The following is a 23,176-nucleotide window of genomic DNA, read 5'->3' as shown; positions in this document are numbered from 1 at the left end:
ATCAATAATAATAATAAAATATTGGAGATGTTTATTTTTTTCAGTGGCCCTAATCCTCTTCCGTATTGTTCAGTACAGTTTACCTCTTCTTCTTCTTTTTTTTTTTTGCTTGTATGAGAAACACAAATCTGCTGCAAAAACATAAGCTTCAAAATTGTGCAGATTTTTCTTCCATTTGTTGTAATTTTTTGTATGTTTAAAGTGTGTGGCTCCAAGGAAGTGCTGTATGTATAAATATCAAATAAAAAGATAAACAGAGATGAACTAAAGCAGAGTGGTTTAATATGTAACAATGTCATGAACCTGGTTTTCTCGTCTTAGAAAACATAACTCGTAATTACCATTTTTCTCAATCTACATGAAGCTCTTTATTGTAATTTTATGAAAACGTGTATACAATTCAACATAGTTTATATGACAATACAGTGTTTATGAAACATCCATGCAGTCATTATCAGTGCAGGTTCAACAATTCACCATTTTATTGCAGAGCATAAGGCGGATAAAAAGCCAACATATTAGTAGCCTTACATACATGTGATGAGCTACGACAAGAAAACATTCAGGCCGTTGAGGGATTATGGGACGGTTTGTGTCGTTCCTGCAGGGTTAGATGTGGAGGTGCAAAAGAATAACACGTTGTTCTTGATTCCCAAACAGCTCCTTAAACACACAAAAACATTGAAAAACAACATGTAAAGGGATTTATTGCACATAATGCGATCAAAAAAATATTCTTATTAAAAAACATGGAACTGGACAAACACACAAGCTCACCTTAAAACGTAAGACCTGGACTTCAGCTGATCCATGATGAGCACTGATAGAAAAATAATTTAAGATGGTATTATTAATAACTTTAACCCGGTTGAAAACGTATTTTAGGAAAAGCCTTTTTTTTTTTGTCGCTATGTGCAATACAGGGTATGCAACCACAAGGGGGCTCTGTATTACACTATTCTAGAGCTCAACTTATTTATGTTTGCTCCTAAACTACAAAAGAATAATGAGCTGTTAAGTTTTCAGTGATGCTATTAGCAAACATAGGTTTAATTATTCTTCATTTTATTATCGTTTTAGGTAACGATACTAGAAATTTCTTTGTCACATCATGTGTTTCCTTTGTGTACGAGACGAGACTTAATTAGGCTGAATTTCCATCCCCATCCTCCATCTTTACACGACTCACACGGCCTGTTGACCTGTGGTAATGTGAAGAGCATAGCTGCACGTCAGATCATCATCAGACGTTTATAGAATGTACAGAGCGTCGTGCTGACATCACCCCCACCACCCAAAGGTGCTCCCTGCTTATTTCGTTTTTCCCCTCGCCTCTGCTGTCGCCATGTACGGCTGTGACTCACAGGATAACATTCTGCCAACGATAATCTGGACTCACAAGCACGATCACGTCATGAAAAAACACTGTTTGAGTAAAATGATCCCAAGGGGACAGCTGTGAATCCAGCTGTGAATGGATTCAAGTACTCAACAATATTGTTCCCTAGTTTGCACTTCTGCGTATACATAAAATAACTAAATATGTAGGAAACCGACAATATCCAAGCAATAAGTGACATATATCAATTCCAACAGGATCTTGACTTTAAATTTCCGAGACTTTGTGCCCAATTTCTATTTAACTAAGGGAAATATTATGTAACAATTTGAGGAAAATTAAAGGATTTTGTAAGAATTTCAAGTTTTTTCAACAGTTTAACATGAAAAATGATGGCCATCACGGGATATAAGCACCGAGAAAACTGTGAGCCCCATAAAATGTTGTTGAGTTTCATTCACACAATGATTCATGTTTTCTCTGTCATTTTTACTTTCTCCTTCAGACCAAATTGGATGCTCCAAATTGCCAGATTTGGACCCCGGGCCATGAGTTTGACACATGTGCAATTAAGGCATGAACACATGCGGCTCATTATCTTTTGAACAGGAAGGCATAGCAGCTAATTTAGATTATAGTGTCTTATACACTTTCCTGATCATAATGAAGTTCTGGCTCTGCATTGTGTGCAACAGCATTAATCTGTTGGTTCATGTCAATCATCGTGCTCTGCAGACAACCAAGGTAGCAGTACAGAGTATGACATTTGACCACAAGTCTCTTGTAGTTCAATCCTGATGATGGCCTAAAGAAGCAAATCTGACCCGTTTGAAACTCTGTGAGTTATTACAGTCAATGATGAGCGATAAGGGTTTTCCGATTTTTAAAACTGATCCAGAATCAGTAAATTCACAAACCCTCCAAAATCTAATGGAATCTTCCATGACCTAAGGCAGTGTTTTTCAACCCTCGCCTGGAATTAAAATGGACGTGCCTAAAACGTCTCGTAATTGTAAAAAAACAAAAACATAATTACATTTTTGCATTTTTTTAATTATTATTCTTTTTCAAATACAAATCACACAATAAACATCAAATAACTGGATCTTGTACTTAAACTTTCTCAAATATAAATGTAGTTAAAATAAAATGCAGTCTAAAAATGTCTGAGGTGGCGCACTTGTCACTTTGTTCACTAATCCTGCCTACTCAGTATTCACACTTTAATAAACATGACCAAATACTAATTCTAGAAAGAAAATGTCTCTAGGGGTCGTCGGACATTTGTGATATCAAAATGGGGTTGGGAACCTCTGACCTAACGTCTATCTTGGGTTAAACCTTTTTTTTTTGTCAAAATCCGCATATTTCTTTTTACGTAATCCTGCAAACAAACAAATAAATGCTGGTTTTAGAGCATATCTGACCAAAATCATAAAAGTGGAGCCTTTAAAGAACTGCTTTAAAGGCGCCACTGTGCACAAACACAAACATGACGGCTTAATAGTGAAGGTATAAATAGAAACATATAAGCTGCAAACTGACATTAGTTTGGTATTTCTGTTTGACCGACAATAATATCTGTCACGTTACCACTCTCTAAAACTAAGCTGTGAAGCTGTGAGTGCTCGAGTTGTTCAGAGAAGGATGAATGTGAGGAGGAAGGCGAGGCCAAGAAAAAGCTTCAGCTTGTTATTTGGTTTCAGCTTGATCTGCTATATTAACTCTGTAAATCAAAATATATCCCCCCCCCCAAAAAAAAAAAAAAATTCAATGTCACAACCACATATATCAACAGACTTCAGAAGTCAGAAGAAGGAAGTTTTTGCCCTAATGCTTTGTTCACACCAGACGCGGCGCAAAATGTTTGCGCAGCCAGATTACATACAGAGTCAATGGGAAAACGTGGCAAATTCTTCTTTTGTTGGTCGCCGTGGTTTGGCCCTGGCATGCGCGCTTCTGTTTTTTTGTGACATTGGTCATTTGCTGGGGTTGAAAACATTGAACTGAAATGTTTCGTGTGATGCACAAGTGCAAAAGCCAATCAGAGTCCTTGTTGTCAATGACGTCAGGCCGTCAATGGGGAAACCGGTCTTTTTTCGCCCATTTCAGCATGGAAGAAAAAATAATCGTGGCTTGTGGTATGACCACACGGAGCTCTACGTCACTGCCAGTTATTTTTTTACTAGGACCAAACCAGGAAGGTTTTTGCCTAGCTCTTGAAGAAAACAGTGAAACTCACTGATTTGGATGCGTTGCTGGTTAACCTGGTGAATCCAGAAACGCCGGTGTTGAGCGTTTTCATGGCTCTTCAGCTTCCCCAGAAGGTAAAGAGCAGCGATTTTACTGGGGTTCTCCATAGTTGATGTGATGGTGAAAAGAAAGGGAGTCTGGTTTGTGCCTTTTTTATATTCTCTTCAGCGAATATGGGGAAAAAGTTTTTCGATCCTGCGGTAGCATTCGAGCAAAATTTGCGCCGCATCCGGTGTGAGCATAAGATCTCGGAAAAGTGCGACTGTTCCAGCTTGGTTTGGCAGCTAACCTGGATATCATTGTTTAAACAGTGAATGTCTAATTGTGAGAATATTTTCAATATGAACCTTCGTGCGGAACTTGCGTTGCTATCCTTTGTCTTCAACTTGGAAACCCTTTTTTGTACTACACATACACACATGTACAACATATGTCTGACACATCCTCTGACTGCTCATCAACTAGCAGCAGAATCATAAATAACCACTATTTTAGAGCTGAGAAAAAGGCTGAATGAAGTAAAATGTGTTTCATTTGTGCATTATTATGTACCTCAATGAAACTGAAATAGTGGTAAAACATTGTTTTACTAAACCAATGACAGTTTCCTCGTGTTTATCTTTCTTACCTCTGAATGTTTATTTTCCTTTTTCTTTGGCAGCCTCTGGAAGAATAACCTCTGTTGGGAGAGGAATATAAACTTGAAAAGACTTTTAATTAGATTTCAGCATAATGTCTCACAGTCCCGCGATAAACCCTTTTTTTGTGGTTATTACATACGTTTGACCTCCAGTTTGCAGGAGACAGCAGCTTCCCCCTGCTCGTTCTTTGCTCTGCAGGTGTACACACCGCCATCAAAGCTGCACGGCTTACGGATCTCCAGTGAACAAATGCCCTGATTGGAAATCTGGCGGAACTTGGGGTCGTCACCGATGATCATTTGATTTTTCAACCACTCGATCTTGGGCTGAGAAGAGAAAAGGAAAGCACACCTTTCAAATCTCATTTCAAATTCACAAAGCATCCTAAGGCTAAAAGTAGCTCTTAGTGACATCATTCTTAGAAAAATTGTAGAATTTCTTGAATTTGAAGATTTTTCTTAGATTTTTTCTTTGGTAGGATAGAAGTAATTCACAAAGTATCTAAGGCCTAAATTGAGCTTTTAAGGTGAAAAACTGTTAAGAGGAGCGAGGAGGACTTTGTTTAACCACAGTGTTTTAATGACATGCTACCACAATGATAGTGCACAGATAATGTTTGTAGTTGACCTCATCAGGGATGATCGTACTTTTCCCACCCATAGCGGGTCAGAAAATGTATGGGTGGATGGATTTGATTGCTTTCCACTGGATTCTCACTCGTTTCAGGCCAACAAATGAGCAAAAAATGGCCATTGCAGGTTTTCCCTGGTGTTGTTGGTGTTATTAACGTCTGCATAACTGCACCATTACAAGACGAAGCTGTTTATGTCAACAAAAAGCCGGGGATCTTCCACCTAAACAGTTCAGTAAATGAGCATATACAATTCTAAAACATTCACACAATTATCAATATCAAAGTAAGTGATGACAGCAGCCATAGCCTTAATGGTAGACTACAACATTCACCTGTTTGAGAAGAACTTCTCTGAGTGCTTCAATCTCCACTCTTACTTTGGATTGCAGCATGTAGCAGCGCGTGGAGAGAATGACATATTTATTTGTTGGCAATGAGCTTGCAGGTCTGTCTCTTCCCTTGTGCTGTGATCCCAGGATGCAGCAACGGGGTCAACCACACCTCCTCAGTAAGATGAAAGTTTCTGTCCTCTTAAAGCTGCAGTATGTAGAATCGTGAGACTTGTACAGAAACAATCACCCCTTCCCTCTGTGCTCTGTCTCACTCACATGCACGCGCACAGCTGCTGTAGAAGCTCAGCTCATCGCTCGCTTGTATTGTGTAGAAACTTTGTTTCGCCTACCCTAGCTTTAACATGAAATGGTTTTTTTTGTTTTTTTAAATCTGTTATCTTTATTGGTTAAATTGCTGCCCCGGTTTTGAGTTTTAAAAATCTAGTCACCCTAGTGAAACCGCTTTACCAAACACCGCAATGGGGACTTCTGCTAGAATGTCTGCCATTGCACTCTTACTATTGATGGTATATGAGCACGCTTGACTTCAGTCGAGCAGCCAATAGTAATGTCCAAAACAGCTCATTGAGCACTCTGTCAAAAGATCTCTGATTGTCTAAAATCCAGCGTCACGCTCTTGGATTTCTAAAGTCTAAATATAAAGCCAAGAGAATGAGAAGAGATCCACTGTCCACTCAGAACACTTTGAATTACAATATGCTCCAAGATGATTATGGATTTTATACCAAATAACACCAAAAAAAAAGTATATACTGCAGCTTTAAGCTAAGATTCCTTGCTAGGATTTTTTAGGCTAAGTTAGGAGCTCTCTGAGAGGACTCTGAGAAGCTTCGTGAATACGGGCACAATGTGAAAATATCCCTGCGTAGGTAAATTATGTTTTCACCCTGTCCTATGCTGTGCTCGGACACTGTATGCTAATTATTACTGTCTGTGAGAGAGGAACATAAAACTCTTCTCGACACCAGCTGTAATGTTTTGGGTTTCAGTGGCATGTTGCCTGTGAGGATTACCTCATCCATATCCAGCTTTAAGCACTAATGTGTGAAATAGGTCCTCTCAACTAACTCACAGGATATAGAATTCATATTAAGTACGGTTTAGTATAAAGGTCAATATAATTAGATTAGATTAGATTAAATAAAAAAGATTCTCGTAGAGAAGAGACGTATTTACTTATTTAATTCCACCCCCATCCATTAATCCCTTTTTTGTTAATTAACTAGCTTCTCGTCATAATAATTCACAACATAAACTCTTCATTTCACTTTACCAAGTACTTACTAATTATTTCAAGAACACAAATTCACAGTTAACATATAGCAAAAAATATAAAACAAACATCACCATAAATATATAGGGTAAACAAATAGACATTTTTCTGCTAAAGATTGTCCTCACTAAATATTTTTAAATCATTTCTTTATATATTTTTCAAAATTGCTTCATACATGGACAATTCATGAGTTCCCCATCCAGACTGTTCCATAAGAAATACAAAAACATTAACATTAATCAATCATTTTACACAGAAGGATAAAAAAAAAAATCCTTCAATATATCCATCTTCATTTTTGTATGGCCCAAGTTTATGTAAGTTTAAAATAGCTTTTGAAAATAAAAAAATTAGGATATTTTGGGGGTGGGGGATGGGGAGGTCAACTGCACCCTGTGTTACCAGATTGGGTGCTTTACGCTTTTTAAAAGTCAATATTAGAGGGAAAACTAATGCCTAATAATAATGGGACAAAAATTAAGTTTATTAAAGGCACGCTCTGTAACTTTTGGCCACTAGGGGAGCTAGGCCTGAAACTTTCACGTCAAGCGGCCTTAGTGGCCACAAGCGCTGCAGCACTGTCGCAAAAATCAACTAGCAATCAGTCGGGCCAGCCTCCCTTCTCTTTTGATTGTGTATGCAGACCGTAGTTGTCCGGCAACTTGGGGATAAGGATTGGGCTGGGTCGGTCAGGCTGGGGAGCGAAGCAAGGCAGAGCTCACGCCGCAGCGTCTGTCGCCGCAGCTTCTGCCGCCGCCCTCCTCTCCCCGCAGCCGGAGGCCCAGCGCTTGGCCCTCCTCGCCGCTTCAGTGGCGCTCCCCTCCTACTTCCTGGCCTCGCCGCAGTCGTCGGCCCCCTTCGCCGGGGGTCGGCGCAGCGGCCAGGGTCGAGGCAGACGAGGGCGGTGTCCGGCGCCAGGCGGGTCGGCAGAGGGGGCCGGGTCTCGGCGGCAACATTTAAGCCTCCTCAGAAGCAGTTTAAACTTTTTGCTTGCCATGACCAGGAATCAAAAAGGCAGAAAAGTAGAAGCAAAAGCCTTAGCCCAATGAGTATATCCAAGGCTGTGGTCACGTGACTGCCGTAAGTGATACATTCTCCAGGTTACATGACCTAGACAAAGACGGTATGTCTCTCCAAACTTACATGGTCGGTATATACAGCATTGATGCTGTCAAGCACTGTATATTGGCCTGAGGAATCATTCAAAATAACTCACATGGGTCAACTCTTTAGGTCAAAAAGTCCACGGTGTGCCTTTAACCATGAACCCTTGCATATTAGGAATTTTACAAGTTTTAAACAGTTTAAATTATCACTTTTAATTGCACCCGTGTCTCCTCAAGCACCCTCCAGAGGATGCATCACGACATGAATCGAGTGACAAACATCTCTACTGGGATGTTCAAAGAGTCCTTCACACTTCTCACACAGCTCCAATCTGGACAAGTGACACAAACAAGGTCTTTAGTGATACAGAAACATCTCCTCTTAACTTCGCCAGGCAGCACAGCTTATCACACTCTTCTTCTTCTGTCATTCCAGCGAAGCTTTGCTCACTCAGCTGCTAATGCCCTCTACTCTCAGCCTCACTGGGTCACAGCTCTTTATCTGAGACAGCAGGACAACGTATCACACATGATGTACATGCCTTTCAACAGACAGAGCGCTTCTCAATTAACACATGCTATAATAAACTCTACGCCTGCTAAGTATATCATAATTTAATTAAGAATAGTTACAGAAAGAAGTGATGATGAAAAAAGGAAGTGTCAGAGAGAATATTATACTGATTAGATAATAAACACAATGGCAGGTGTTACATGTAGTAATATAGTTTATCGTTATCCATGAAACCTTTTGGTCTGTAAGGAGAGACAAGGAAAACAAACAGTTAATTAGATGTTTCATGTATATAAGAGCTGTATTGGCTGCTTCTCTTTCCGTAGGTTTCCATGTTTTCAAACACATGCACATGCATCTATTCTGCTCGCTCTAGTTTATGCTTTCTAGTCTACAAAGCCTACAGCCGATGGACACAGAAGAAACCAGTCTATGATCATAACCTTCAGATTCCCCTTGAGCTTTGTAGGGCAGATATAGGGTACTACTTTGTTGCAAAAATAGCATCAATTTAAAACCAGCTTTTTAACATTTGCAGCTATTTGATTCAGTCACATTTGTGTGTTTCAGTCTCATTTGTTCGTCTGACAGCACGTGCAGACTGTTACACTTCTGCTGTCCTCGGTGAAGAGCCAAGGACAGGGAGGGCAAACTGCATTTCCACCCTGCCTCACAATCTGTTTGGGTGGGTGTGACAACTGCACAGATAACTTTACCCAAAGTGGCGGCCAACAGGAGCAGAGTGAGAGATACTGAAGCTTCACACAGACATACCAGTGCAAACCCTGCTCTGGTTCCACAGCGGAACTTTGAAGATGCGATATTAATACTTTATTTGCAGAAGTACAGAGCACAGCTTCGGCATTTACAGCCTTCTCCTAGACACAGGAAAACCTGTTTGTTTTGATTTATGAAAATACAATAGCAAAAATTAGATCCACAATAAATCTAAGATCATTCTAATTAAACTTGGCAATAGTCAAGATATTTATGAATCTACAACATTATGTCAATTGCTCAAAAGCAGGTTGGTTGACTGTTTCAAAAATACAAAGGCAAAAGTAACGTGTATCATTTTAAGTGTCAGGATGTGGTAAGTGTTGGCTTTTAGAGGAGCAACAAAACCAAGGTTAGATTCAAATATATATTTTATCTTATTAGTGGAAATCAACGTTTTCCACGAAAGTGGGTTCAAAAGATGGAAAATATGAACTAAAGGCAATGTCGGTCCTCCAATTTTCTGTGCTTATGGAAAATAGACGGAAATTACGTTATTCACTTCCTGAAACAGACGTGACAATATTGTCAATTTAAAAAATGTAAATTTTATTCTTTTTTTAAACAAATTCAAGTAGAAATATGAATATATAAATATATATAAACACTATACCCTCATATGCATGTTTTGGGACAATATTACACATTTACACACTTAATATGTTAGTATAGAGACAGAAACTTTTGGGCAAAATCTTGCAATGACCGATTTCACCATTTGAAATGAAAACAGCTCGATGATAAGAAATAAACCTTCACTTACATATTGTGGGACAAGATCATATTATTCGCTGTAAAACAGGTGATCTAATGTCTAGCATGTGTAGCAGAAATGGACAGACGTAAAATCTTGTGCCAGGTAATCTCACGTGATTTTAGCATTTCAGCTCAATTCTAGAGAAATAAGAAATGAATAGCAATAATTAACTCAGTTATGGAATAATTTCGGTAGGTTCAACAGCCAGTAATGACTAATATAATGAGGGTATCTGAGGTTCAATGTGTTTTGATTGTAATCTAAAACACAATAAAGTAACTTGTTTAAGGACCAGCAGATGCATTTTAGGGAATGGTGTCCTGATTCCTACAATCTAAACCCCACAGATATTTCTGTGCTGGACATCTCACCTTCGGAGATCCACGAACAGAACACAGCAGTTTGGTGGTGTATCCTACAGTGGCAGCGCGGTCGTTCAGAGGTGTGGTGAACTTAGGGGCCTCAGTGAAATCATGCTCTTGATACTCAGGAGGCTTGTAAACGATACCTGTTAACATACAAAGTGTAGTCACGATCTCCATGATGACAACCCTGTGAATTATCAATAATCTTAATACCTAAAAACGGTTTCCTCTCTATCCAAAATGTGACTTTTTTCATTAAAATATCAATCTTTAAATTCTATGTGACATGTACTGTGAAAGGATTGTTAAAGTCTCAGAGGAAATTCAAAAATGCCTTAATTATAGGTGTTGCTTCTAGAGTAGTTAAGACACACCCAGTCACAGCAGCCCGGCCCCCACAGCGCTGCATAGTTCTGTATGGAGCTGTCAATCAATGCTCCCTTTATAGAAGGGGCGGGGCCAAAAATGTCAGATAGTGACGTCAATAGCAGGGTTTCCATTACAGAATTTTGAAAAATAAAAGTGATATTTCTAAATGTCGACAAAGTATAAATGCGCTTTGAACGTGTTTCCATTGAAAACTGTTTTGGTCAGGAGCCTCGAAACTCACGTGAAATCTCATCCCCCGACACTCCAACTTTTACACGTATTCAAAGTCACATTACAGCACTTAGCTTAATGTTAAATACTAAGCTAATGTAGACTCAGGTTGACCAAACAGCCCCGTGATGGATTACACAGAAACATACTTACAATATTACAAAACATTAGCGTAGACATTATGAGACACTTGTCACAAAGAAAGCAAAGCAGCAAAGGTTAGAACTTCTGTAATGGACTTGAAGGTCTTTCTCGAGGTCCCTGTCTGTGCAGAAAATGACCTCTAGAATAACAAGAGTTCTTACAGTGCATATAGTAGGTAACTATGACACACACACATACACAGGTGGTCAGGCGTGTGCGTGCACACTCTGATGGTTGCCTCAACATTTCACAGTCTCATAAAATTTATTTCAGTATTAACCGAGCTCTGACTAAACAAGCTCTCCAGTCCTGTTCAAAGCAGTGCCGAGGTCACTCCCTCATCACGCTCTCCCACTGCGAGTGCAGCTCATTAAAGTATCACATAGTACAGCAGTCACTGCCACTTTAACTGTCTATCTTATAAACAAGTTGACTGCACTAAATCAATAGTTTATGGCTTCACAAGTCACCTGTTTTCTGAATTTTGGCCACGTCCTTGGTGACAGCGCAGGATCCGCTCATGCCCACCTGGTTTTCAGAGAAAACCCGGAAGATGTACGAGTTGCCCATGATGAGATCTGAGATGGTCGCTTTTAGTCTGTGACAATGCTCTAGCACCGTGAACCACTCCTGCAGGATCAACGACAGCAGTAGTCAGCCATATGATACTGTTTGGATTTTATTGAAGTCGTTATCACTTCATATAGTATCTTCTTTAAACCAGTCAACTGCATAAACAAACGGTTCATAATATCAAGCTTCCTCTTAGTATTTTCTAAATTTTCTTAGCGAATGAAGAAATATGTTTGCTTCATGCAGTAGTTAAAACTGTTTAAAAAATGTAAATATCAGAGTGATCATTCCAGCAAGTTCATTTTGTTTTCTTATTTGAAATAATACGTTATGGTTTCATTTATTCAGACAACCTTTTTTTTAAGAAATGTACTTTGATTTACTTTACTTTGTTTCGACAGCCAAATGTCAGTTTTACTCAGAGGCGTCTGTTAAATCTCAGGTCTGCACTATCAGACCACTGCAGAACAGAAAATCACGTAATGGATTGGGACAATGAAAAAAAAACATAAGGATAGAAGGAAACAAACACAAACGCTGGATCAAAGAAGCCATCGAGATGAGGAGGCGGAGCTTTAACATCAATAGGGATGAGGGAACATTTGTACAGTCCAAAAGTTGCCTGAATAAATTAAACCATAACATTTTAAATATCAAAGTGGTTTCATCAAGACGGAACTCACCCTGGCAGCAATCAGACCTTATACTGTGACTGAAAACTAAAACCATGTGTATAAGTCCAGTTGTTAAAGGTTATGGTCTGAAATAAGCTGTAAATGCTCAAAGCAGCTTTAAGGTAACACTGAATATTATGTCTACTATGTACCCCAGTCTTCTGGTCAGCCTTCTGGACGGTGTATCCGGTGATATCTGAGTTTCCGTTATCCTTTGGTTGAGTCCACTCCAGAGCAGCATTGAAGCCCCAGCTGTCCACCAGCTTCACACTCACAGGAGGACCAGGCAGCTCTGATGAGACACATTCCAAGTGTATCACACAGAAAACAGGTTTTCAAGCCTCACTTGGCTATCATCCGGTACAAATAACAAAAAACAAAGAAAACATTGCAAAATGACACAAGTTGATATAGTAAAGCCCAGTCTCACGTAGTTGGTGACAATGACCCTCATTTATCAAGCTTGCAAATCTGAGTGCACATTGTGTCGTACGACAGGACAAGCGTGGGAATTATGAAACATTCGTATCTGGCCAATCCCAGCGCACCAATAATGATAATGTTGATAAATGCCGCGGCTGAATTTCATCGTCATTAATATGTTACACGCTCAAGTATTCCTGGTTCTGATGCCCCGCCCACTGAGGTCAAACAAACACTGGCAAGGAATAAATGTTTTCGCAATGAAAATCAGCATCCTCACTGTTGAGATGAAGAAAAACATAGATGTGCTTTTCAGTAATGTGAAATTTAAGGAGCTCATTTAAACACTCTGTGGAAGAGAATAACGGAGGCACTCGGGCTGAGGGTTGATTTAAATACTCAATAACCACAAATGATGGTTTAAATGAAATATGACTTACCCACAGCCTAAACGCATAAATCCCTGCTATTTGATCAAGACAATTCTTACATTTAGACTACTCAGCCTTACGAGCACGAGCGTTTCCCCGTGATAACATGTTTGATAATACACTTGTTGATGCTTCATTGACAAACTTTTTTATGTACATGTTTCATTCAGATCTATTTTAACCTAAATATACTTTTTCTATACAATTACAGCCACATATCTCAAGGATTTTAGAAAAACAGATTATCCACATAATTTGTGTATTACGACCTTAATCCTAATTTGAGGTTTCCATTGCTTGAAAAAAATGGCAGATTTATATTTAAAACTCTATCCACTGTCGTTGCTGAAATATGGCTGCACAGTAGTCCTGCAGGGCAAGTTTTTCCTCAACAAATGATTTATCGGACTAATAAACCCGTGGAAGCTTTTATCTGATGTATGTGGTGGTTTTTGGGTTAGGATTATTACTTGACTGGCATATCAGTTCCACTTTGCATATTCTAATTATACTACACAATTCCAATTGTGTTAAATTATCACATAAACACCAAACTATGTCTTATGGACCCACAGCAGAGCACCAGGACCCAAGTATGAGAACCCCAGACATGAAACGGTTAAAATTTACTAGTTTTATATGCCATCAAGAATGAACCTTTTTAAGGTGTGATGCCTCAAACATCCTGGCACACATTTAACAGCAGCAGCTGACGTGTGTCTCGTGCACCGTTAAGCTACTGCTTTAGATTTGTGAAAGTCACAAGTCTCAAAACTGACGAGTCAAAGGGTCACATACACAGCCGGCTGAAAAAAGCAACAATTATTGTTGCATGTGCACGTTTTCACCTATAGATGTTTGGATGCAGCACGCACGAAACGTCATGTGTGACTCACCAACAATCTGAAGCGTGATGGTGGCCTTATCTTCAAAGCTGTCCACTTTAACGGTCATATCGTAAATACCGGAATCCTCCCTCTGAGCTGTGCGGATGAACATGATGCTGTCCTTGTCGCTGTTTCTGATGTTCACCCTCTTTGTGTCCACAGGCTGACCGTCTTTGAGCCAAGAGACCACAGGTTTGGGCTTCCCCTGGCGAACGAAAAAACAGTGGAAGCCATGATTAACTAATTCAGCCTGGATGACTTTGTAAATGCATGTAAAGTGTTTGCTTACGAGAAATGGGATGACCAGGTTAACCTGCTCTCCAGCCTGCTTGACAATTCGGGATCTAAGTGCGCGGGGCATGCGGATCTTGGGGCGGTCTGAAAAGTTGAATCAAATGTCAGATTTTGGCATTTGGATTTACATTACAAAATTATCTGGCAACTGTATGTGCTGAACTTATAAGTGATTAATCCAACACGTGCCAAAATTGGCATGTCCATAACAATGTACAGGGAGAGAAAAAAGTGTGTATTGTAATGGACTTCAAAGTAGGGTCACATGTGTTCTAAATGACAGGTCAATGAGACCTAAATAGACCAGTTACTGCTCTGCAAAGCTGTGAGAGAACATATTCGAAGCAACTAAAATTAGCCGTGGGGTTAGCTCAGGCAGTCTAGGACAAAAAATAAATAAAAGTAAAATTACAGTTGGCTATAAAAGTGAAGGTAAAATGATAATATAATTGCACCTACAGTAGACACCCTGAGAACAAAGTTGTTAAACGATGATTTGATTTATTTTTCATTCTCAAAAAAAGTATGCAGCATAGCATCAATAGCGCCATTACACTGAGAGGTAAAACTAGTTTGATCGTCATTTATGGATCAATTAGTGGCATCAACCAAACCTTCAATCTTGATGAGTAGACAGACTGGATTGGGGCGATCGTGGCTCAGTGGTAGAGTGAATATTCTAATAATCAAAGGGTTGGGGGTTAAAATCCCGCTCTATCCGAGTCATTATCGTTGTGTGCTTTGGCAAGGCACTTTACCCCCATTGCCTTGTATGAATTGTGCATGAATGTTGGTGGTGATCGGAGGGGCTGTAGGTGCGAAATGGTAGCCACACTTCCGTCAGTATGCCCCAGGGCAACTGTGGCTACATTATAGCTTACCACCAACAGTATAACTGGTGTGAATGAATAATGGTTTCTGTAAGCACTTTGAGTCTCCTCGAAAAAAACGCTTTATAAATCCAAGCTTATATTAGTATTAATATTATAGACTATAAGTCTCTAGTTTAATGGGGAACTTTGTGCTAACATTTAACCAGAAAGTGAAGTTGTCCTCAATAACCCAAGGAACATAGATTTCAAGCTCCTGAAGAAATGTCCAGTTTCTAGGCAGAAGGAAGCAAAATAAGACTCTGCACTCAGCACCTCCTAAAATATCTCTGGTGACAAGAAACTTTGGATGAACCCAGACATGTGTTCTTGTTGTGCACAGAAAAACAGCAGGAAGACGTCGACAGCTTTAACATCAACAGCACGCACTGCTGCTCATCTTTTGCTGTAAATGTAAATGAGTCAGTGAAATCTTATCTGGCTTACGTCTCTGTGAGAAATGTAATCAGTGACTGGATGCTGGATGATTTCATTTGGAGTGCGTAGTGCGTACTCAATGTCGCCAACAACATCCCGAACATGTTGATGCAAAAGCAGCAAATGTCTGGAAAGCTCTGTGGCCTTAGAGGATACATAAAACCAGCAAACTAATGCCGTCCATCAGCTCATGAGCCCCTTTGCATCTTGTTTCCCTTCATCCACCGGGAAGTCCTTCAATCTCACACCAGAGCAAACTCCTATCTATCTTTGTTTAAATGTCCTATGCTCGCATTCTTTAAAAAACAAAAGAGCAAATCTCGTGCCTTGCCAAGTGTGTCACAACCTCTCTGTCCTTACATTTGTCCTCATATCATAGCTGTGGTGCTCATGGAACCATCATTTCCCAAGGAGATCAGGTCCGTCTCCAAATTTGGCTCAAACACTAAGCCCTGCTAATCAGGACACTTCCCAGCCATGCCTAAAACTGTCACTGGCATCACAGCATCCAGCAGGCAGCAAGTCCTCCTGAAAACAATCTAATCTGTCTTTGTCTTCGGATAAAGTGTCTTTGTGGGGGGCTTTCAGCGTGCATGGGCTAGTGTATCTTCATCACAAGCTTGTACGTGTAAATTGCTGCTCTGAACACAGTATGTTTGACACACAGCTGAATTCACCTCCAACAAGCCACCATGGATCCAATAACTAGGCTTGAGTTTCGCTCTCATTTGTTGACTAACAGTTCTGAATGCATGACCGCATTTCTGCTTCCTGTTTGCTTGCACAAGTTTGAACCTCACCCAGAAAATACACAGACAGTGAGCTGAGTGCCTGCAAAATAGCACGGAACTTTATATATATATATATAATTTTTTTAATTATTATTATTATTATTATTGTATTTGTTGCTGGTCTTAAAGTTTTACAACAAAAATATTTTAAAAAATCTAATACCGGTAATCTGTTTAACTGACCAAGCTTTTCTTGTATTCGTACATCATTGTGGAATTATACATATCTGTGTGTTATTGAGAATTCTACCTTGAGGCCTTTAGAATCAGAAGTGTAGACATCAGTCAAATTTTGACTTTGTACCTTTGATTGTATAGTCAAAGTATACCAGTAATACCAGCTACATTTGTAGCCACGGACAAACAATGTTGTGATGATTTGTATTTTTTTTTTTTTGAAGGAAGATAGCAAATTGAAACAGTAAACTTTAAAAGTAATTGCCTAGTATGAATGTAGTGTGTTGGTGGTGGTCGGAGGGACCGATGATGCAGTATGGAAGCCTTGCCTCTGTCAGTCTGCCCCAGGGTAACTGTGGCTACAAAAGTAGCTTACCACCACTGTTTGTGGAGTGAAAGAATAATGCACATAAATATAAAGCTTTGAGCTTTGAGTGTCTATGATAAAGTGCTATATAAAATCCAAAGCATTATTATTAAGTGCTAATTATACCTAGCAAACCTAAAAACTATCAAAAAATAATACAGAGTTTCAAAAGCAGATCTTATCTTATTGGAATCTTGAAAACTAGAAGATACATACACAAAATCGTTGTTCTATAGTTGTTTATAACGTTGAAAGCTAATCAAGGTATTTTCAGTTTGCATCAGTCTTAAGCTTGATACTGTATGTCTAATTATTTTTTCAGATGTACCTGTGTGAGTCCACAGGTCAACAAGGGCTGCTGTGCCATAAATAACATGTTGGTGAGGTTTGAGTGACAGGGTTACAGTAAATAAATAACGTAACTGCTACGAGGCTCATTAGCCAAATGTTTCCTTTTGCCTGACAGAGTGTCAGTAAATCAGCCTAAAGACTGACACTGCACAATGTACGACTGCAGGTTTCATCTATTTTCAGAGATGGTTCACTGGATTAGGACCAGAAGGTGTCACAGCAGGTCACGTTAAAACAGACCATGTATTCAGCTCATTCACTGGTCTTGATAACCCATATTTTTGAAGATACGTACTGTAATTTGCTTCTTTTATTACTTTCATTACAGTTCTGTCTTTCATAAAAAACAAAAAGCTCAACTGTTTGTGACTGTTTCTGAATCCTGTATATGTTTCACCTTAAAAAAAAAACAAATGTTTAACATCAAGCTGTAAATAATTTGATTAAAGAATGATTGGTGGTCTCTAAGGATGTGCAGGTGAAAGGTTGATATACTGCTAATGAAAGCGCTTGTCAGCAGCTGGGAGATTTATGTACATGCATCTGAACTGCTCATCTGATCTCTGACTGTTAACACCACCTCTGCCTCTGAGGTTGCCACGTAAGTATTTTAAGGATAGGTCATCAGTTACAACTACTCAAGCCCCTGATAAAGAGCTTATAGACAGACATTTTGAAAGTTGTCCTTACAAGAGTGAAAACCTCTCACATCAGCTGCAATGGAAGATATTGGGAGATGTGTTTGAAAATGTTTGAAACTGAAAAAGGAGAAACTCAATTCAAAGTCCACATCAGCTACGACTCACCAGCAATGTCACGAATTGGCACTGGCTCTGCGAGTGCGCAAGGATCGCTACGTCCTCCTGGGTTTACGGCCACCACGCGCACGTGCAGTAGGTCGCCGGCTGTTAGATTCTTGATGCAGTAGTGATTGGCTGGAATCAGCTCCTCGTTGGCTACAACCCAGTCTGATGCTGTGGGAAACAAAGGGTTTGTGTTAAAGAATGCATGAACAAACTCCAACATATGGTATGAACGCCATCTCAAGATGGATTTTTCTTTTAAGTAGGATATGTTTATTATGGATTGTTGGGATTAATTGTTTTTAAGATGCATCGACGTCATTGTGCAGTGACGTAACGTAATAGATCATAGCGTATTTATTATCTGTTTGTGACAATAAAGTTGTACAGCTCAAAATTACCTTCAGTTAGAATGAGTCCAGCACAGTATGATAAAGGAATGAGAAAATCAAGAAAAAGTAATTAAAACCGTACCTAGTAACTTAAAGGGATCCTCCACTGTTTTTACAAATGTGGCCTAAAACCTTTGAAATATACTTATTAGAAGATCTATGCCAAACAAAACACACTATTTTGCACCATATTCGTTTCATTAACTTTTAAAAATGAGACTACTTCACCGTTTTAGAGCTTGTGTTCCGCCATCTTGAAATCACGTGATGGAAGACGTCCCAAACCCCATTTGCCTGTAAACATCCCATTGTTTTCTATTGGAGTGAAACATTCAGCCTGCTTTTTAGATCATTTAGCAGTTGTGACCCAGAAAAAATCTGTGACAGCAGGGGGCGACAGTTCCAACTCTGTGGTTTTGTAGTAGACAATGAAGCAGAGAAGAAGAGCTCACCCTTAAACAGAGCGCGGCTGATTCTCTGATGGCTGAAGTTAGCGAGTAACATCCCATTTTTAAAAGTTAATAAAATTAATATGGTACCAAATAGTGCATTTTGTAGATCTTCTAATAAGTACATTTCACAGGTTTTAGACCACATTTGTAAAAACAGTGGAGGATCCTTTTAAAAGCGGATATCTTGTGATCTAGAAGCAGTAGCTCGACTGCAGAAGTATAAGTTTGATTTGAGGATAGAATAAATAGAATAAACCAATACAATTTATTTAGATTTATCTATCTAATGTAAATATGTTTATGCTATTGATTTTTGAATAACTTTGTATATAATAACGCGTGGAAATCATACTCCAGCTACATTGAACATTTAGGATGAAGACATAATAATTGTAATCGAATCGTGAGACCAACAATATTTATCGTGCTTTGACACTAGTTTACAAACATCCTGCTTATAAGAGGAACGCTGGCAGCCATGATGATACCTCAGAAGACACACTGTCATCTGAGCAAACGACTATAGCTAAAAGTGGCATCAGGAGATACAGTGACAGCCAGAGAAATTGTGTCTGCCGTATACGGCCTGTGTACCGACCATGAGTCAATCTGCCCTCTGACACTCTGGGGACAGGTGCAGCCTCTAAGATTCACTCACACACACACACACACACACAGACAGACAGACTCACTTCCATCCTTGCAGTACTCTATGGTGTATCCATCCAGGCCAGAGTCTCCAATGGTTTCTGGTGTCTTCCAGTTAACGGTGAGGCTGGAGTTGTTAACATCATCCACAGACAGGTCCAGGGGAGCGCTGGTGGGAACTGCGTGAGAAGAGCATGTTAACAAACGTTATTGTCAATAAATATGACAATAAACCAATCATTCAAAAGCATCTTTGAATATCGTATTACAAGCATTTTGGCAAATAATGGATCAAACCTTATTAAATGAATGTTACAGATATCATGACTATCATAGACCAGTACTACTACGTATGCTGATTGGTGATGAGAAACTTGATCCCACAATTAATTTTTTGCTTATTTTTATGCGTAATCACTGAATAGGGAAGGACAATATATCGAGATTTAAGATATATCAAGTTTTTTTTGGGACATTTACAATAATAATTGGGCATTTGGGAAAATTACAATATCGCCTATAATATTTTGTATCAAAATACTCATTTTAAGAGTTGCTGCTTTTGCTACTTCTCGGAACAGTAACAGAATGGTCTTTCTGGTCAGACTTTATTAGAATTAAAATAATTAAGATTTATATCGTATATCGCCATTTTGAGAAAAAACATTGAGATATGAGTTTAAATCCATATTGCCCAGCCGTCACTGAATAATTGTTTCTTACACCTTCTAAAAGGCAAATTAGTTCATCAACTATTTTTTTTTTTTGCTTGCAAAGCAGAAATGTTTCTGTTTACCTGCAGGAGGCGGTGGAGGCGTTGGAGCCTTTGGTGGCTCTACAACAGCTTCAGCTGGAGCAGCTAGTACAAGAAGAAAAACAACAACAGGGGATTAATTGTGCTTAATAAACAACTGCCAAACACAAATGACCTGACAGGAATCCAGAATATCTTCTCTGGAACAGCAGTATTAAATGAGGCATCACAGCTTCAGAACAGGAGGATCTACCTGGGCTATGGCACATGACAATAATGCTTTATAGCTTGAAGCAAAATGCAAATTTAAGGACCGAAGGGTGTGTGTGCTCACTTGCATTTACCATCTGCGGGAGCATCTGCAGCTGGAGCATCTGCAGCTGGAACATCTGCAGCTGGGGCATCTGCAGCAAGAACATCTGCAGCAGGAGCATCTGCAGCAGGAGCATCTGCAGCAAGAACATCTGCAGCAGGAGCATCTGCAGCAAGAACATCTGCAGCGGTAGCAGCAGCTTCTTCTTCAGCAGCAGAAGCGGCTAGTGTAAAAATGCCATTAGGGAAGCCAATTAGCAGCGTACATTATGCCCTCACTCATGCAGACATTCAATTATTTTCAAGCAAAATTATTGGAACAAGATTCCCTCCACTGAAACAAATGGGGAACAAAGCAACAGCGATTATAGATTCCATCAGGAACAACTGTATAGACCTGTTAAACAAACGATAGATTGACATTTACAGGCAGAAATACAAAGAATGCCAAGAATCAGGGCACGTGTGTAAAGAAACCCTTTACATGTTGTGCACAGTTGGCCCTCAGCAGGAGCCTTTGAATCGGCTTCTTCCTATTTCATGCTTGTGTCAGCTGAAGTTAATCCCTTACATGACAAGTTTGTCAGGTGAGAAAATAAAAGGCAACAAAAAGCAATTTTCTTCATCAAAACAGAAATGTGGTAAAATCAACCATCACATACAAAAAGATGAAAAATAACACATCGAGAACACATCACATAAAAAAGGACAAAAAAAAAAAAAGGAAGAAACGAGGTTGGATGTAGAATTATCTGTGTTCAAATTAGGGGACGGATCTGGATAAGCATAATGCTTTTTTCCGTCGCCCTTTCCGGCATGCAAAAGGCAAAAAAAATAAATAAATAAATAAATTAAAAAAAATAAATAATGATGTGATTTTGCTCTGAATGTCAAATGAATTTCTGTGAATGCAACCATGTCGGAAATGAACTGAATAAATAAATTAAAAAAAAAATTATTTGACAAATTCTGGGTTACATCTGCATTAACAGGAAAAGTGGACGTGAAGGCGGTTAATTTACCACACTTCCAGAATTATTTGTTTACATGTACAAAAAAACAAAACAAGGATCAATATTACCACAATATACTAATTTGTGCTTTTTCAAATATTTACACTAAAACAAACTTACTTTTAAGATAAACTTCAGGGGTTGACTCAAGTCTATACATTTGCAAAGTGAAGCGTTGTTGGTTAAAGTTAAACCAAGCCTGCGAACACCGCAAATTATTTATATTTTAGCATATATTTTATGTATAAATATGTAGTGCACTGTTTGCATTTGTTTATTTTATTTTGCAAATTAGCCTTCGGCTCGGGTCCATGGACATGGCATTGGTTGTTATTTTAAATGAAACAATGCTCTCTGTTCTCTCCCTCCTAAATAAGCTAATAAAAAAATGAAAATAAATAAATAAAAATAGATTCAGGTGCTATACACAGTAACTATGTTGAATTTTTTTATTAATGTAACACATAGACGGGTTTTAAAAGGTAATTGTAAATCTCAAATTGAAATGTAAACCCTTACCAAGGTAAATGAATAAATAAATAAAATCTAATATTTTTAATCATGTTCTTTATATATTTAAAGTGATAGGTGCATCATTTTTCACATTGTGGTTGATATCAATTCATACTAGTTATAAACATAAACGCAGTTTTATTATTTAATTTCAATGCATCTATTCTGCATATTTTTGAAATGCACTTTGGTTTGCCTCGTACCTGTTTGGTGCTGGATAAATGAAGTCACTGGACAGTTTCGTTAAAATAAAGAAGCTTTGTAACTTACATATATGTAAAATATTATTTGGGCACAAAAACATCATCAACAACAACATACGTATTAAATAGTTGATGTATGCAGCTGATATGACTGCTGGAAACCACAGTTTAGTGGATGTGTCCTAATTGGCTGGAGGTACCTACCTGGAGCGCTCGTTTCTCCTCCGGCGGCGGGACTTGCCTCCGCCTCGGTCGGTGCTTCGGCCGCAGGTGGAGCCTCTGCGGGCGGGGCCTCGGCAGGTGGAGCGGGTTCAGTCTCCTTCGGCTTCTCCGCTGCCTTTTTGGCTGGAGACTTCTTGATGGGAGCAGGTTTACTAGGCATGATGCTAACAGACGACCCGTCCAAACAGTGAAGGGTCCAAATAATTTAGAGGCTCTTTATAAGGCCTGATGGAAGCTCCACCCACTTACTGACTGTAACCCCGCCCACTCCCTCATTTCTATTCAAAGGTTTGCTGGGATTCTGAGTCCTTGATTTTAATTTATTATTATTATTATTATTTATTTTTTTACAAACACGTTTTAGTAGCTTTGTACCAATTAAACATTTTAAATCTGCAGTTTATAGAAAGGTAAAATATCTGGTTCCAGCTGAGGCCTGAGCACTAAACGGTACAGATAAATTACTGTATTTAAAAGAAGCTTCAATAAAAATAAAAAAACACCTCTTCAAACGTACAAAAAAGTGTTTGAATGCATTTTTTAAAAATTATATTATGTCACAATATGACACCATTTTATTTAAAAAAAAAAAAAAGGTTGGGTACCATTTATTTGGTGTCAAATATTTAATGACATTATCCATCCATCCATCCATTTTTTCCCGGGTCGTGGGGGTTATTGGCATTAAACACTTTTGTATTTTGATTGAAGTAAAGTTTTTTTTTGATTGAAAATAATTTTTGGATTGAAAATACTTTTTTGACTGAAAATACTTTTTTGATTGAAAATACTTTTTTGATTGAAAATACTGTCATGCTGGTGGTACTGTC

The 23,176-nt window shown here is 38.9% G+C and overlaps 1 protein-coding gene across 3 annotated transcripts; it reads right to left on the bottom strand.

The window, feature by feature from the left end:
* Positions 1–343: 343 nt before the first annotated feature.
* Positions 344–22,554, bottom strand: LOC114467329 (myosin-binding protein H-like). Of its 3 annotated transcripts, XR_003674506.1 has the most exons (14): positions 22,329–22,554; positions 20,428–20,619; positions 20,126–20,188; positions 19,374–19,508; positions 17,841–18,008; positions 14,037–14,125; positions 13,757–13,952; positions 12,159–12,298; positions 11,230–11,389; positions 10,022–10,158; positions 4,373–4,559; positions 4,221–4,271; positions 778–820; positions 354–663 (listed from the first exon to the last, which is right to left on the bottom strand). XR_003674506.1 is itself a non-coding variant. In XM_028453523.1 (13 exons), exons 1-12 carry the CDS (start codon positions 22,504–22,506, stop codon positions 4,231–4,233), a joined length of 1,686 nt encoding a protein of 561 aa, XP_028309324.1. In that variant the 5' UTR covers positions 22,507–22,554; the 3' UTR covers positions 344–663; positions 4,221–4,230. The 3 variants fall into 3 exon arrangements, 1 of the variants encoding a protein (XP_028309324.1); XM_028453523.1 differs by lacking the exon at positions 778–820 and having other exon boundaries at positions 344–663; XR_003674507.1 differs by lacking the exon at positions 20,428–20,619.
* Positions 22,555–23,176: the final 622 nt, after the last annotated feature.

This window comes from Gouania willdenowi, chromosome 7 (assembly GCF_900634775.1).
Source record: "Gouania willdenowi chromosome 7, fGouWil2.1, whole genome shotgun sequence".
Taxonomy (NCBI): Eukaryota; Metazoa; Chordata; class Actinopteri; order Blenniiformes; family Gobiesocidae; genus Gouania; species Gouania willdenowi.
The sequence above is the reverse complement of the archived record's forward strand: the minus strand, read 5'-3'. Positions and strand labels throughout refer to the sequence as shown.